The sequence below is a fragment of the Coturnix japonica genome, chromosome 33 (assembly GCF_054131305.1).
Source record: "Coturnix japonica strain WE chromosome 33, WE-NBRP24, whole genome shotgun sequence".
NCBI classification, from domain to species: domain Eukaryota; kingdom Metazoa; phylum Chordata; class Aves; order Galliformes; family Phasianidae; genus Coturnix; species Coturnix japonica.
Genome location: NC_140695.1, coordinates 2,007,501 through 2,023,017, shown reverse-complemented (window position 1 = coordinate 2,023,017; position 15,517 = coordinate 2,007,501). Strand labels below are relative to the sequence as shown.

General features: G+C 52.3%; 1 protein-coding gene and 1 long non-coding RNA gene across 2 annotated transcripts; both read left to right on the top strand.

Moving 5' to 3' along the window:
- The first annotated feature begins 6,882 nt into the window (after positions 1–6,882).
- LOC146755346 (uncharacterized) lies at positions 6,883–8,287 on the top strand. Its single transcript, XM_085525720.1, has one exon. It carries the CDS (start codon positions 6,933–6,935, stop codon positions 8,055–8,057), a length of 1,125 nt encoding a protein of 374 aa, XP_085381846.1. The 5' UTR covers positions 6,883–6,932; the 3' UTR covers positions 8,058–8,287.
- A 2,259-nt stretch (positions 8,288–10,546) lies between these two features.
- LOC146755345 (uncharacterized) lies at positions 10,547–12,430 on the top strand. The gene is made up of 3 exons (XR_014938157.1): positions 10,547–10,594; positions 11,608–11,706; positions 12,074–12,430. It is a non-coding gene; the product is annotated as an uncharacterized LOC146755345 (long non-coding RNA).
- The last annotated feature ends 3,087 nt before the right edge of the window (positions 12,431–15,517 follow it).

Below are 15,517 nucleotides of genomic sequence, written 5' to 3'. Positions count from 1 at the left end.
CATAGCTGTCCCTAAGCTGCCACATAGCAGCCACATAAGTGCCCCATAGCTGCCCAATAAGTGCCCCATAGATGCTCCATAGCTGCCCCATAAGTGCCCCATGGCTGCCCTATAGCAGCCTCATAAGTGCCACATAGCTGCCCCATACCAGCCCCATAAGTGCCCCATATGTGCCCTATAGGTGCCCCATTACTGCCCCATAGCAGCCCCATTACTGTCCCATAGCAGCCCCATAAGTGCCCCATAGCTGCCCTATAAATGCTTCATAGCTGCCCCATAATTGCCCCATAGTTGCCTCATAAGTGCCCCATAGCTGCCCCATAAGTGCCCCATAGCTCCCCCATAGTTGCCCCATAAGTGCTCCATAGCTGCCCCATAAGTGCTCCATAGCAGCCCCATAAGTGTCCCATAGCTACCCCATAAGTGCACCATAGCCGCCTGTCACGGGTTACTTAGATTTACCTATGCCCGTGACAGGGGAAGCCACCCTGTGGGCCCCCCCCCCGGGGCCCGGAAAGGAGGGGGAAAAGGGGAATGGGATAAAAACAGCGGCAATCTAAGGAGGAAAAACTTATTTTACTAAATATGATATCGAAATACAAGATAACACAATATAATATAATTGAGGCTAACAAATCGAATGAAACAGAGAGAGTCCCCAAAAACCGAGAGGCCGACTGTGAACTCTAGGTGACATGGCTGGAACGCTTCCCACTCTCCGAGAAGTTCGAGAGAAGAAGGAGGGCACTCCAGCCTGGGAACGAGATTATACAGCGTCCTGGTCCTGTGACTTATCATTAACCCTGTTGTTCTCTGGGATATGTAGTCTTCTTCTGTGGACTGCACATTCAACAGAAGTATCCATACTTGACATGATGTTATGATGTGGAATACTGATAGCAAAATTACAAAATTACAAAACCATGACATTCTCCTAGCAGAGGTGTCCTTGGTTCTCATGCTGTTGATCTTGCTCCATAGCTGCTGCTCTGAACAGCTTTTCTTGTATTCCCACAAGCACCAGTGCAGCCACCGCCCTCACGCACCCTGGCCATCCCTTACTCACTTCCTTGGCAATTTGCAGCTCAGGGGTTTGGCAGATGACTTCTTTCCTGGCAGTCCTTAAGGTTCAAAGTCCAGCTGTAATCTCATTTCCCAAATATGTCACTTGCTGTTGAGTTATTTGTGCTTTCTGTAAACCAAGAAACTCAGCAAACTCTCAGTCTATTGTACACAGTCCTTTTGTTGCTGTGGCAGCCACGTGCTGCAGTAAAGTTCCACCCTAGAATAGAGGATCCCAGATCTCAGGCTCACAAGTTGACCATCATTAAGCTGTTCTCACAACCCTGGGTAACACTGTCCAGGTTAACTGAGACTCTTCTCCCTATATCAGGGCTTTCCTATTCAAAGGCAAATAACCTTGGGCTTCCTTTGGCCAAACCAGGCAGAAGAGACATCCCTCAAATCCAGAAGGTAAACTCCATCTTTTTGTTCCTTAACTTGGTTAATAAAGTGCATGGATTTGCCACCACTGAGTGTATCCATTCAACTATTCTAGTACTTGCCCTCAAGTCTTGTACCAAACTACAGCACTTGCTATCAAAATTGGAATCCAAACTCCAAAAAGTTACCTATTATTTCTTTTATCCTCTTACAGTCCCATACTCTCAAAGGGCACCGCTTTACCCTGACTAGGCAAACTCTTGCTTTTAACTTCTATTTGGGGCTTCATTTTTGGCCCTGATGCCCACACCACCAAGTGTGTCATATTTGAGATTGCTGTAACTCCTGGGGGTACAACATTGTTTTGCCCAGTTTGTGTTAAAGCCAGAGTTACAGTTTTTAATCAGTCAATATCGTTGCACTCTTAGCTCCAGTTTTATTCAATTTCATGCCAGAGAAACCCAGCAGGTACAAGAATTTCTGTATTCCTGCTTGTTTTCTTAGCTTATGTTTAATTAATCCAAAAAAGGAAACCTTTTCTCGTTGGGCAGTAGCATCTACTACTGTTACAAAACCATCTATGGGTAGTAAGACGCACCCATATCCACCAGAAAACGAACCTCAATATCCTGCTTTCCTAAATGCAATTTCCCATTGCAGTTTGCACACTGCTTTCCTTCCAGTGAGGTCACCCCCAAGTACATTGCCCGGTGCAACTCAAGGGTAGGTATGGCCAGCCATACGGACCACAAACCCACACAGAACCACAAGGTATCGCTGCACAGAAGACTTATTAGGACCCTTAGACAAGGATCTGGGGAAAGTCGTATTCTTACAGCAGCTTCTGGGTAAAGCTCCTACCCACAGCTCGGTTCCATTGCAAGAGTTCTGTTCAACACACAATGTCCTCTGGTGCTGTACCGGAGATTGCCTCTTGCTGGGACATACTCGTGGGGGAGAGGAGTGAAAGGAACGCCAGGACAGCAAGGTAGAGATGCCTGAGCACAGGGGTGTGCGAATGTCCCCAGCGAAGGAAGCAAAGAGAGCCGGCAGAAAGCGATGCTTCATTAGCGTAACACAAACACCCATCCCTTCCCCCCTTCCCCCCTCCCACGGGTGCAGATGTGCCATGAGAACGAGCTGTGAAACTGCCGAGCGCCTGGCAGCCGGCTCGGGGCGTGCTCGCTGCGGGAATTCCTGCCTTCCTGAGCCTGTGCGGAAGAGGCGAGAGCCTGTCTGGAAGCCATCCGGGCAGCACCGCGGTGGCAGGAGGTGCACCAAGGCCGTCCTGCGGCCAGCTCCGGGCTGAGGGCACTCGGCGTCCTCTGCTCTACGCGACTCCGAGGAGCCCGGCTACCTGCACCAGAGCTGGGAGCAGCCTGCTCCGCACCCAAGGTAGGTGCCCTTCGTGGCTCGTGCAGAGGAGCGCACGCTTCCTGCCCCCTGCCAGCAGCACCGGGAGAGGAGCGGGGAGCGGCCCCGGACGGGGCGGAACCCGCACTGCCGTACCCCAGGCGGGACCCTGGTCCCGGCTCCAGCTCCCGCTCAGCGCAGCAGGTTTGCTGGCCCAGACGGGCTGCAACCAGGGCAGCAGTTCATGCAGCCCGGGCTGGGCTCCGAGGGGCACGGGAACGGGCTGGGAGCTGGGGCAGTGAGGAAGGGAGCAGAGGAGGTCAGCGTGCTCTGCTGCCCGGTTGGATCTCTGTAACACAGCACAGCTGGGGCTGCAGTTCTTCCTCTGGGCCACGGGAGACACGAGACGGCCTCGCTCTGCAGCTTTGCACGCGTGGATTGATGGAAGCTTTAAACCCCCCGATGACTCCTTTGCAGTGTCTTAATGTGAAGCCTCCAAGTGGAAATTTGCACTCGCCCTGCTCCTCCTCCCCAGCAGCCCCCAGCTTCTCTTCGGGGACCCTGCGGGCAACACGTGCCTCTGGCGACCCTTGAAATGGCGTTACCTTTTGTTTGCTGAGCGCTTGCCTGATGGCTCAGCTGGGGTTGTGCAAACCCCTGGCAAGGCTTTTGTTCAGGCTGTCCCGGCAGCTGCAGATGTCTTGAGCACACAGCTGCGGGCCCTGAGCACGTTCAGCATCTGCAGCAGCTCCGGCACTGGGCTCTGGAGCAGACGATGAGAAGCTGGCAGCCTGTGGGCTGACTGCATCGGCTGGTGGTGGCTGTGACCGTCACAGGCTGGTTTGGCTGCAGTGCTGTCAGATACTCTCTCTTCTCAGGAGATGGAAAAATAATCTCCGTGTGGTTGGATGTTTTGTTGATTTATTGTTATGTTTAAGTAAGCCATCCTATTTATTTGAGAAGTGTGAACCATCCAGTTGACTCCTCGCCGTTTTGCACTTCCTTACCTGAGGAATGTGAGCCATCACCACTTTTAGGTAACATCAGCAGTAGGTGGTTTTGAGAACTACATCAGTCACCTTTACAGAGTACTTTTCCCAACCCTTTTCTGAGGGCTTGCTTGATTTCAGCAAGCCCAGGGCTACTTCCACTCCTGAGAGGATGTACAGACATCTGCCAGAGGATTTAATCCATTTGCCACCAGGTGTTCCCTCATGGATCTGTGGAGGTGGTGCTCCAGCAGGCTGCTCTGCTGGCAGCTGCCATCTGTGCTGAGGCTTGCTGTGATTGTGTGTTGGGGGCTGCATTCACGGTGTTCTTCCATGAACCAGGTGCTTTTCTGCACCTCCTGCTGGATGGTTGGATGGCCATACCATTTTCTAACAGTATTTCTGCATCTCTTTCCTGGGTAGCCGTCCCCTTTAGGCGTGCTTGCAGTCAATCAAAAGATCCCCCAGTTGGCACAGGCTGTCCTTGTTGTATGTCCTCAACTTCCTTCACCACACAGACCTCCAATGAAACTCCCCTTTCCCATTCCTCCTGTATCACTCTTCAGTTTCCTTAACTGCAGCTAGGGCAGGCAATAAGCCGTCATTCTGCTGCCTCTGTTTGCCTTAACTTTGTAGAGGCAGTGCCTTTAATTAGTGCTATGGGTGCAGTTTTGCATCTGTTTGGAGCCAAACCCTACAGGTGGAGGATGTGTGGCCTAAAGGATTGTAGGCGACTTGGGGAGGTCTTCGTTTATTGTGTGAATAAGCATTTCCTGCACAACATGCACCGCGTAGTGCAGCAGAAATATTGTGGTATATCAGTCGCTTTTGATTCTGGGAGGACTGGTGCAGTACTCCTTTGCTTCATATGTCACTTCCAAACCCGACACGATGCTGATACCACCTTTCCCATTTTGCATCCTATTACTGCCCCCAGTGACCTCTGCTTGCCGCTCAACTACAGCAGTTGCCACGAGAACATTCACAGAAGAATTTGGGATGCGCTTCATGTCTCTTGTCATCGGTTTGTTTCCCTTCTTGCCATCCTGCAGACTTTGCCCATTGGTCACAAGTGGATCCAAACACAGCATATACTCCTAAGGGAGAAGCAGGACTATATTTGTTGATATAATAGGGATATGCTGTAGTGATTTAACAGTGACACAGCAGGATCGGAGGTGGCTGGATACACTTGGTTATTTACTGCATGGAGGGTAGGGTTACGCACACACCTACAGGAGGCCCTCCCATTGAGTCACGAGGCTCAGAGTAGTTCCCTTTTTTTTCTCATGTCTTCAGTCCACAGAGGTAAGGAGCTAGGATGTGGCTGGATCCTCTCCTAGTCCCAAGCTTGGTCAAGGCTTTGTGTGGAAGGAATCATACGTGCACAGTCCCTCTAAGACAGAACCTTAGAGAATACATGAAAGCTCCAAAGTAACCACGGGTGTCTTACAGAAGATCTGTATTGAGAAGGAGTCTTGATGTCAAACTGCAAGGGATCTCTGTGCAGGTGTGAGCTGCAGAAACAGCCCTGCTCGAGGGCAGGTCCTGTGGTGCAGCCCGCTGCTGTGCAGCAGAGCTGGAGGGGCACTTGGGCTGCTCCCTCTTTTGGGGTAAGATGACTGCCTCCTTGCCGTGCTTTGTCTTAAGTCCCCTCTCAGTCTCAGCTGTTGAACTAAGTGTCAGCTACCAGTTGTTTCAGCCTCCCAGTCTGAGACAGCTTTGTGACGGTTCATCTCTTTGAGCCATACTGTTTCCTGTGCTGCAGCTCATTGTCTTCCTCTGCAAGGCCAGGCAGTGACCTGCAGAAGGGCTGAGCTGGGACTGGGACTGCTGCATTCCCTCACAGCTCCCCTGCCATTTCTCTTCTCTCTGCAGGCTCCAGTTCAACTTCTGCCTTCCAGCCGTGATCATCCCAGCCTGCAGGAGAGCAGCAAATGGCTGCAGCACATCCAGTTGAGGTAGGGGTTGGGGAAGCAGGCAGGAGAGGCCAAGGGGCCAGGGATGTGAATGCAGGGGAAGAGGGAGGTGCCCTCAGCCAGCGTGTGTGTGCTGGGGACAGAAAAGCAGCTGGGGTGTGAGGTTCTGTCCTGTGCGAGCTGCTTGCCTGGGTCTCGGCTGTTCCCAGCAAGGAGCCTCTTTGCTTGCAGGAGCCTGTGAGCTTTGAGGAGGTGGCCGTGTATTTCAGCAGGGAGGAGTGGGCGCTGCTGGACCCTGTGCAACGAGAGCTCTACCGGGACGTGATGTTGGAGACATACCAGTGTGTGGCCTCGCTGGGTGAGAGCTTGTCTGCCTTTCCTCCTCGTTAGGGCACCTTTGGCTGTGCAGAATGAGCCTCTGCAAGCCGGGCCTTGAATAAACACCATGCAGCTACATATTGACTCACACCACAGTGCCAGCAAGAAAGGAGATACTGAAAAGCGTGAGTTTCAGAAGGGATTAGTATGCACGGCACTCTGATCAAAGCCACAGAGTCAGTGCTGGCAAGCAGGCATCAGCCTGGAGGGAGAAAACCAGCCCTTGTGTTGTGTGTTGCTTGGTGCCACCAGCTCCAGCTCACAGATGAATCCCTGGTTACTGCTATGGAATTGAGGATTTTCCATGCAATTGCCATCAACATTTTGATGCCTTGACCACTGGTAGACTGTAAGAAAACAAATAAGCTGTTGTAAAGTTAATTTGAAAGAAAAAATATCCCTTCACAATGTTCAGAGATGTCAAAACATTCTTTGCTCCAAGGGAAGCTGTAGGCACAGTGTCATTTAGACCTAAATGGTGGTTTCTCCTTGGGGAGGGGCACAGAGTGGAACTGTTGAACAGGCACTGTGCCAGCATGAGGGAAATGCTCTCTTGTTCCCTGTTTCTCTCCCTGAAGCTCCACTTCCAGCCCCCAAGCCCGTGGTGATCTCCCTGCTTGAAAGAGGGGAAGACCCCTGGATCCCAGATGTGCATAGCCCTGAGGCCATGCCAGGAGACCTCAGCCCAGGTGAGGTGGTGGAGGGAAGGGGAATGTTGGGGCTGTAAGAGCCTTCTCTGCCTGTGTTTTATTTTGGGCACCGTGTGCTATTGCTGCATTTCCTCTGTCATCTAGCAGCTGATGGGATCAGAAATACAAAGGAGGTTCCGCAGAGAAATTGTGTAGCGGAAATGCAGCGGAATTGCATCTCTGAGGAAGAAATCAGAAGGGATGTCCAGGAAGTCCTGCAGCAAGGTCAGGGTGAGCACATCAAGAAGCCCCTGGGAAAGCATCTGGGAATGACACTGAGGAACCCAGTGGACTTCAACATAGGTCCAAAGCAGCCTGAGGAAACCAGGAGCAAGGATGTGTGCCAGATGAAAAAGCAGAATCCATGCACTGAGTGTGAGAAAAGCTTTAAACTGGATTCCAGCATCACTAGCCACCAGTGCACGCACTCAGCAAAGAGGCATTACGAGTTCTGTGATTCTGCAGAGAGCATGAAATGGAGACTCCACCCCACTGGCCAGCAGTGCATGTACACAGGAGAGAGAGCATTTGAGTGCTCTGACTGTGGGAAGACTTTTACGGACAGTGGGAGCCTCACTTCCCACCAGTGTATCCACAGAAGAGAGAGACTGTACAAGTGCCTTGAGTGTGGGAAGAGCTTCAAAACCAGTTCCAGCCTCACCATCCACCATCGCATCCACACAGGAGAGAGACCATTTAAGTGCACTGATTGTGGGAAGAGCTTCAAAAAGAGTTCCAGCCTCACTGTCCACCATCATATTCACACAGGAGAGAGACCCTGCAAGTGCTCTGAGTGTGGGAAGAACTTCAGTAGCAGCTCTGAACTGAAGGTGCACCAGCGTGTCCACACAGGAGAGAGACCATATAAGTGCTCTGAGTGTGAGAAGAGCTTCATAAGCAGTTCTAATTTGAAGCTCCACCAGCGCATCCATACAGGAGAGAAACCCTATAAGTGTCCTGAGTGTGGGAAGAGCTTCAAAAGCAGCTCTGAACTGAAGCTCCACCAGCGTGTCCACACAGGAGAGAAACCCTATAAGTGTCCTGAGTGTGGGAAGAGCTTCAAAAGGCGTTCTGAATTGAAGATGCACCAGTGCATGCACACAGGAGAGCGACCCTATAAGTGTCCTGAGTGTGGGAAGAGCTTTAAAAGGCGTTCTGAGCTGACGCTGCATCAGAGCATCCACAGGAAAAAGAGACCCTGTGAGTGTCCTGAGTGTGATAAGAGCTTCAAAGGGAGTTCTGAATTGAAGCTGCACCAGCATATGCACACAGGAGAGAGACCATAGCTTCTGTTGGACATTTTAGAACATTTTGGCCAGGCCTGCATGCAGGGAGATGCCTGGGAACTTGTCTTTTCTCTCCCTCAGAGAATCCCATCTGCTGTGTTACCAGAATGTCTGCACCAGTGAGCTGAAATGGCAGGAAGCCTTGAGTGTGAGAAGGGCTTTGTGCCGAGCAGAGAGCTCCTCACACTCCCAGAAGAACTTCATGCAAAGCTCAGTCCTCATTAAACATTGTAGTCCACAGGACAGGTAGCTACTAGGAGTGCATCTCCTGCAGGAAGAGTTTCTCTCAGGGCTGGTGCCTCATTTCTCATGGGAAAACCCCCAGCAGGAGAGACTCTCAGGATGCTGGAGAGCCCAGGGATGAGGGAGACCAATGCTTCTCCCCATGCAGGAAGAGTTTGCAAAGGAGACGGCATCGCCGACACCCTCTGCAGAAGGGACTTAACCCAGGAGCTTCAGATGGCCTTTCCTTGCTGCCCAAAGCACTTCTCTCACCATGCCCGCTTTCCACTTCTACTCTTCCACCAGCTGCTTTTTGATTCTGTTTCCTAGTGGAGAAGCGGTTGTGTAGGGATCTGCTGTGTGTCTGTGTGCATGTGTTGCTCTCAGTCATTTCTGAGCGCACTCATGCATCCCAGAGAAGGGTCAGCAGAGCAGTAAGGTGGCTCTAGGAGGTTTTCTGAGAATCTTCTGTAGTGGAAAGAGAAGGGGGTGAATAAAGTAGCTGAGTTGTTCTGGAGCTTTCTTCACTGTAGTCTTGTTTTTGCTCTTAAAATAAATGTCAGCATGTGGAATGAGGAGAGGGAAAGGTGCAAGCAGGGTTTCGTTTTGGTGCCCTCTCCAGCCCACTGCTTGCTTCTGGACAAGGCATTTCCTTTCTTAATAGGGGAGATGCTCCAGGCCCTTCACCATCTTCATGGCCCTCCGCTGGACTCTCTCCAAGAGATCCCTGTCTTTTTTGTACTGGGGAGCCCAGAACTGGACACAATATTCCAGATGAGGCCTCACCAGGGCAGAGTAGAGGGGGAGGATCACCTCCTTCGACCTGCTGGACATGCTCTTTTTAATGCACCCCAGGATGCCATTGGCCTTCTTGGCTACAAGGGCACACTGCCAGCTCATGGCCAATCTGTTGTCCACCAGGACGTCCAGGTCCCTCTCAGCAGATCTCCTCTCCAGCAGGTCTTCCCCCAGCCTGTACTGGTGCATGCAATTATTTCTCCCTAGGTGCAAGACTCTACACTTGCTTTTGTTAAACCTCATCTGGTTTCTTACTGCCCAGCTCTCCAGCCTGTCCAGGTCTCGCTGAATGGCAGCACAGCCTTCAGGCATGTCAGCCAATCCTCCCAACTTCGTGTCATCACAAATTTGCTGAGGGTGGTCACTATCCCCTCATCAAGGTCGCTGATGATGTTTAACAAGACCAGACCCAGTACAGACCCCAGGGGGACGCTGCTAGTTACACGCCTCCAGCCAGACACCACACCGGCAATGACAACCCTCTGCACTCTGCCAGTCAGCCAATTCTCGACCCACTTCAGTGTCCACTCATCTATCCCATACTTCCTCAGCTTTATAAGGATGTCATGGGGGACAGTATCAAAAGCCTTACTGAAATCAAGGTAGACTACATCTACCACCCTCCCCCTGTCCACCCAGCTAGTGACATCTTCATAAAAGGCAACCAGGTTGGTCGAGCACGACCTCCCCTTGGTGAACCCATGCTGAGTACTCATGATAGCCTCCATATCACCCAGTTGTCTGGAGATGGCATCTAGAACAAGCTGTTCCATCACCTTCCCTGGGACAGAGGTGAGGCTGACTTGCCTATAATTACCCGGGTCTTCCTTCTTGCCCTTTTTGAAGAGTGGACTGACACTGGCCGTCCTCCAGTCTTCAGGCACCTCCTCAGTTCTCCAAGATCTCTGATAGATTACAGAGAGCAGCTCAGCAAAGATCTCTGCCAGCTCTCTCAGCACCCGCAGATGCACCCCATCAGGTCCCATGGATTTATCGACCTTAATGTTTCCTAGGCACTCACGGATCACCTCCTCCCCGACTAAAGGGAAATCTCCCATTCTTTGGACTCTCTCATTAACCTCCAGGGTCTGGGATTCCTGAGGGAGAGCCCTTTCACTAAAGACAGAAGCAAATGATCCTGCGGGGTTAGGAAAGGACACAGCAGAGCAGTCAATGAGGAGCACAAGGCAGTGAAGCGCAGCACGAGCCATTGATTGCCTGCACTGATGATGTTCTGCAGCCACCTCCATTGAGATCTGCGTCCTGAGTGCGGATGGAAAGTGAAGGGAAAGGAGGAGCGGGGGATGGAGGGGCAGGAAGTGCTTGGTGCCGGCGGGAGCAGTTCCGGGCCATGGCGGCATGGGAAGGTGATCGGGGCCGGGAGGAGCGGGCTGTGCGCTGCCAACTGGGTCAGGCCGCTGTGCAGGGCATGGAGGGATGTCGGGGGAGGAGCTGGCGGTGCTGTGGCACCAGAGGCGATGCGTGCGGTGCCAGCGAGTGCGTGGAGCTGAAGGAAGGTGTGTAACATGTCCTTGCTCTGGCTGTCAGTGAGCGGGACGAGTCGGGGCTGCAGTTCTGTGCTGGTGTTGTTGCTGGGACCATGCCATGTGGAACGCCAGTGCCAGCAGTGCCAGCAGTTAGAACCCTGTTGGGCCATGTTAGAAGCCTGGCCACAGCTGTTACCTTGGTCACCACTGCCCCACACAACACACTCGCCTCTTAGAGCTTCGGCCATTAACAGCCATGTGGGGACCTAAGAGAGCAAGGCTGGAGGAAACCCAACATTTAGCTGGGAAGATGGTTCTGGGGACTGCAGGGTCGAGGAGGAGGAGGAGGGGGTCCGCCAGGACCATCAGGCGGCAGACAGGCAAGCTAGCCCATTGCCATCGCGCCTGGACCAGGCGCGTGACCACCTCCGTGGAGCCCATGGAGGTGGATCCACCTCCAGATGAACCCACGGAGGTGGATCCACCTGAGGATGAGCCCATGGAGGTGGATCCGCCCAATGCACAGCTGGCCTGGCACCACACCACCGTGCCAGGCCCTGCAGCAGTACCACCTCAGCTGCAGCATCGCTGGTCCAGGCGCTGGGCTCCGTATTGTCTGCGTGGCCCCCGCCCCCGGCATTAGCTGTGTGGCTTCATTTAACATCAGCTCCTCCTCTCAGACCTCTGCAGGCCCCTGGTTCCATCTGAACCCTGTTTTTATTGATGTTTTCATTGTAAAGTTTAGTTAGTTAGGATTAGGTGTTAGGATTACCTTATTGTTCATGTTTTTTAATTAGGAGTAGGTTATTGTTCACGTTTTATTGTTAGGTGCAGGTTTTTGTTCCTGTTTTAGAGTTAGGCATAGGTTACTGTTCGTACTTAGAGTTAGGTGGAGGCCTACCAGCTGCTGGCAGCAAACAGCACTCACTTGGTAAGCACACGTCTGCTTTCTCACCCAATGCCATGAGTGCTGCTCCATGAGTGTGGAGGTCTGTGAAATCTCCGAGGGATGGGATTTGCATCTTGTGACTTTTCTGTTGCAGATTGTCGAGGAGCAGAGCGTGAGTGGCTGTGAAATGCAATTGGGCTTCATGGAAACAGTCTGGAGCTGTGTCTGGAGCTTCCTGCATGGCCGTTGTAAGGTAGGTGTGCCTTACTGTAAGCATGTGCTGAAGCAGTGTTGGTTAAGCACAGCTCACTCCTCTGTCTTCAACAGATCAGCTTTCTGCACTCTTTATTTCTGTGGCTGGCGTTGTAGAGCACAGCAGCAGCAAGGCCACGAACACGTCCACAACCAGGTACGTGAACATGGGTGACTTTAATGGCTAGAATAACATTGCTGTTAGTATTAATAAAGCAGTGGTCACGCGTGTGTGCTGGAGCTCAGGGATAGGTTTATTCTTGCCTGTTGAGTTCTTCCCTTATTTGACACCCACCCATCCTCTCTTGCTTCTCTTCCCTTTCAGTTGTTAGAAAGCTCCTTGACTGTTTCCCAATTGCTTCTTGCAGGACTCGGAGGGTTTTGAGTGTAAGGCTTGGGAGACGGTGAAGCAACCCAAGGCAAGTGCTGCTCAGCTGAGCAAGAAAGCCAAGAAGGAAAGCAAAAAGAAACGATAAGGGCTTGAGCAGGAAGGCACAAAGGACAGCAGAATCGCCTGGATTGCGTCATCAGAGGTGCACCAAAGGACACACACTGTGTGGTCCGGTTTTCAGGCCTGGCCGTGATTTCCCTTTCGTGGACTGCAGAGAGGAACTGAGGAAGTTTTAGTCATTACCAGTATCCCTCCTATTTGATTTCATATTGAAATGTATTTTGGATGCATTTAGCACATCTGTGTATTGCAAATAAAAGCAAAACAAACATTTGAATGGTGTTGCTGCCTTTTTCAATAGCTGCTCAATACAGCGCCTGACTCGGGCTGGCAATTGCAGGACCATGAAGTGTTCGGCTTCACATCCCTACCTGAATCACAGAATCACAGAATTGTAGGGGTTGGAAGGGACCTCTAGAGATCATCGAGTCCAACCCCCCTGCCAAAGCAGGCTCCCTACACCACATCACACAGCTCGGCATCCAGGCGGGTCTTGAATATCTCCAGAGAAGGAGATTCCACCACATCCCTGGGCAGCCTGTTCCAGTGCTCCGTCACCCTCACTGTAAAGAAGTTCTTCTGCACATTCGTGTGGAACTTCCTATGCTGTACTTTCATCCCATTACCCCTAGTCCTGTCCCCACGCACTACTGAAAAGAGACCAGCCTCACCACTATGGCCCCCACACCTCAGGTATTTATAAACCTGGATCCAGTCCCCTCTCAGCCTTCTTTTCTCAAGGCTAAACAGACCCAGTTCCCTAAGTCTCTCCTCATAGGGGAGATGCTCCAGGCCCTTCACCATCTTTGTGGCCCTCCGCTGGACTCTCTCCAAGAGATCCCTGTCTTTTTTGTACTGGGGAGCCCAGAACTGGACACAATATTCCAGATGAGGCCTCACCAGGGTAGAGTAGAGGGGTAGGATCACCTCCTTCGACCTGTATGTAAAAAATGTAATTGCATTGACAGTTTCCATTACAACAAGAGCAGTAGAACAATATGAGTATGCATTATCCAATATGTCATGGATGACACTGATGGGGGCACAGAATGCATTGAGGCCACCAAAGAGCCATAAGAGGGGGAGTGGGCAGCCAAAGCGGAGCCCACTTGTGTGGCAGAGCATGAGGAGCGCTATGGGGCTGGCACTGTGGGGCTGCCCCACATCTCAGCACCGGAGCACAGTGGGGTGCCAGGGGGGGGCACCAAGCTGCTGCAGGTAATGCCAGAGTACTATGAGAACCCATAGGGAACAGCCCCATAGCGCCGCACTGCACCCCACATTGCCCCACTTCACCCCATAGAGCTCCAGTTCACCCCAGTCTGCCCCAGTTTACCCCACATTCCACCCCAGATTGCCCCAATTTACCCCAATTCCCCCTCCAGTTCACACCAATTCACCCCCATTCACCCCCATTTCACCACACATCATCCCAGTTCCCCCCCCAAGACACTCTCATATCCCCCAATCCACCCCAATTCACCCCCATTCCCCCATATCACCCCAGTTCATCCCAGTTCCCCCTCAAGTCACTCTCAGACCCCTCCAGCCCCCCAATTCTCCCCCATTCACCTCAATTCACTCCACATCACCCCAGTCCCCCCCAAAGTCACTCTCATATCCCCCAATCCCCCCCCATTCACCCCAGTTCATCCCAGTTTCCCCCAGTCCATCCCCAGTTGCCCCCATTTCACCCCATTTCCCCCCCCATCCCCCCACCCCCTCCCAGCCTGCAGCCCCTCTGTGCCCTGTGGACGCCGATGGGGACCCGGCCTCACCCAGCTGCACCCCCAGGTCGGACCCCCCCCCCCCCACCAGAACCCAGAGCTCGTTTTGGGCTTAAAAAGCCCCGGATTGGTGCCAATTTCACCCCCTTTGACTCCCAGGAATGAGGTGGCACCACGTGAGGATGCGTCTGCGGTGCTGGGGGGGCTGATCCTCGAGCTGTCCAACCTCAAGTGAGTGCTGGGGGGGGTTAGGGTTAGGGTCCCATTGGCACTTATGGGGTCTCACTGTCCCCTATGGGGTCTCACTGTCCCCTGTGTGGTCTCACTGTCCCCTGTGGGGTCTCACTATCCCCTATGGGCTCTCATTATCCCCTATGGGGTCTCATTGGTCTCTATGGGGTCTCACTGTCCCCTATGGGGTCTCATTGTCCCTGCAGCTGCCGTGTGATGTGCACCCATCATGCCCTATAGGGGTCTCACTATCCCCTATGGGGTCTCACTGTCCCTTATGGGGACTCTCATTGCCCCCTATGGGGTCTCATTGGTCTCTGTGGGGTCCCATTGTTCCCTATGAGGTCTCATTGGTCTCTATGGGGTCTCATTATCCCCTATGGGGTCCCATTATCCTACAGCTGCTGTGTGATGAGCGCCCATCGTGCCCTGGTGTCGCTGCTGCGGCTGCGTCGTGAGTGGAGCCGGGGGGTGAACAACAGCAGGAGGAGGAGGAGGAAGATGGAGGGGGACGAGCCAGGATGAAGCTGCAGCTGTGAGTGGGGCTTTATTGGGGGAAAAAAGCCCATAATGGTGCAATAAACACACGAGTGTGAGCAGGGCTGGAACAACACAACTACACAATAACACAATAACACAACAGGGAACGGCTGCTGAGCTCTGCTCCTGGTGCAAAGTGGTGGTGTAAAGCTGATGGTGCACAAATGATGGTGCAAAGTGGTGGTGCACAACTGCAGGTGCAAAGGGATGCTGCAAAGTGATGGTGCACAAGTGATGGTGTACAAATGATGGTACAAAGTAGTGGTGCAAAGTGATGGTGCAAAGGTATGGTGCACAAGTGATGATGCACAACTGAAGGTGTAAAGTGGTGATGTAAAGTGATGGTGTAAAGATGATGGTGCACGAGTGGTGGTGCAAAGCTGATGGTGTACAAATGATGGTGCACAAGTGATAGTGCACTAATGATGGTGCACAGTTGGTGCCCAGCTGCTGCCTTCTGTCCCATGTTGCGCTCAGCACAGCCTGGGGATGACACAGAGTGCGTTATTAGTAATAGTAATTAGTAATTACGGCCGTAATTAACATAATCACCACCACAACTGCCCCGACACACACAGTACAATATGTGGGGGCCAACCCCATAACCCCTATAGCCCATAACCCCTTATAACCCCCATAACCCCACAACCCCAAACCCCAATAACCCCATACCCCTATAACCCCATAACCCCATAGCCAACCCCATAACCCCATAAATAACCCCATAAATAACCCCATAAATAACCCCATAACCCCATAAATAACCCCATAAATAACCCCATAACCCCATAAATAACCCCATAACCCTCACAACCCCATAAATAACCCGATAACCCACAACCCCATCACCTAATAACCCCTAT

Bases quoted from the DNA above. Each gene is read 5' to 3' on its own strand.
- LOC146755346 (XM_085525720.1), top strand. From the start codon at position 6,933: ATGCAGCGGAATTGCATCTCTGAGGAAGAAATCAGAAGGGATGTCCAG.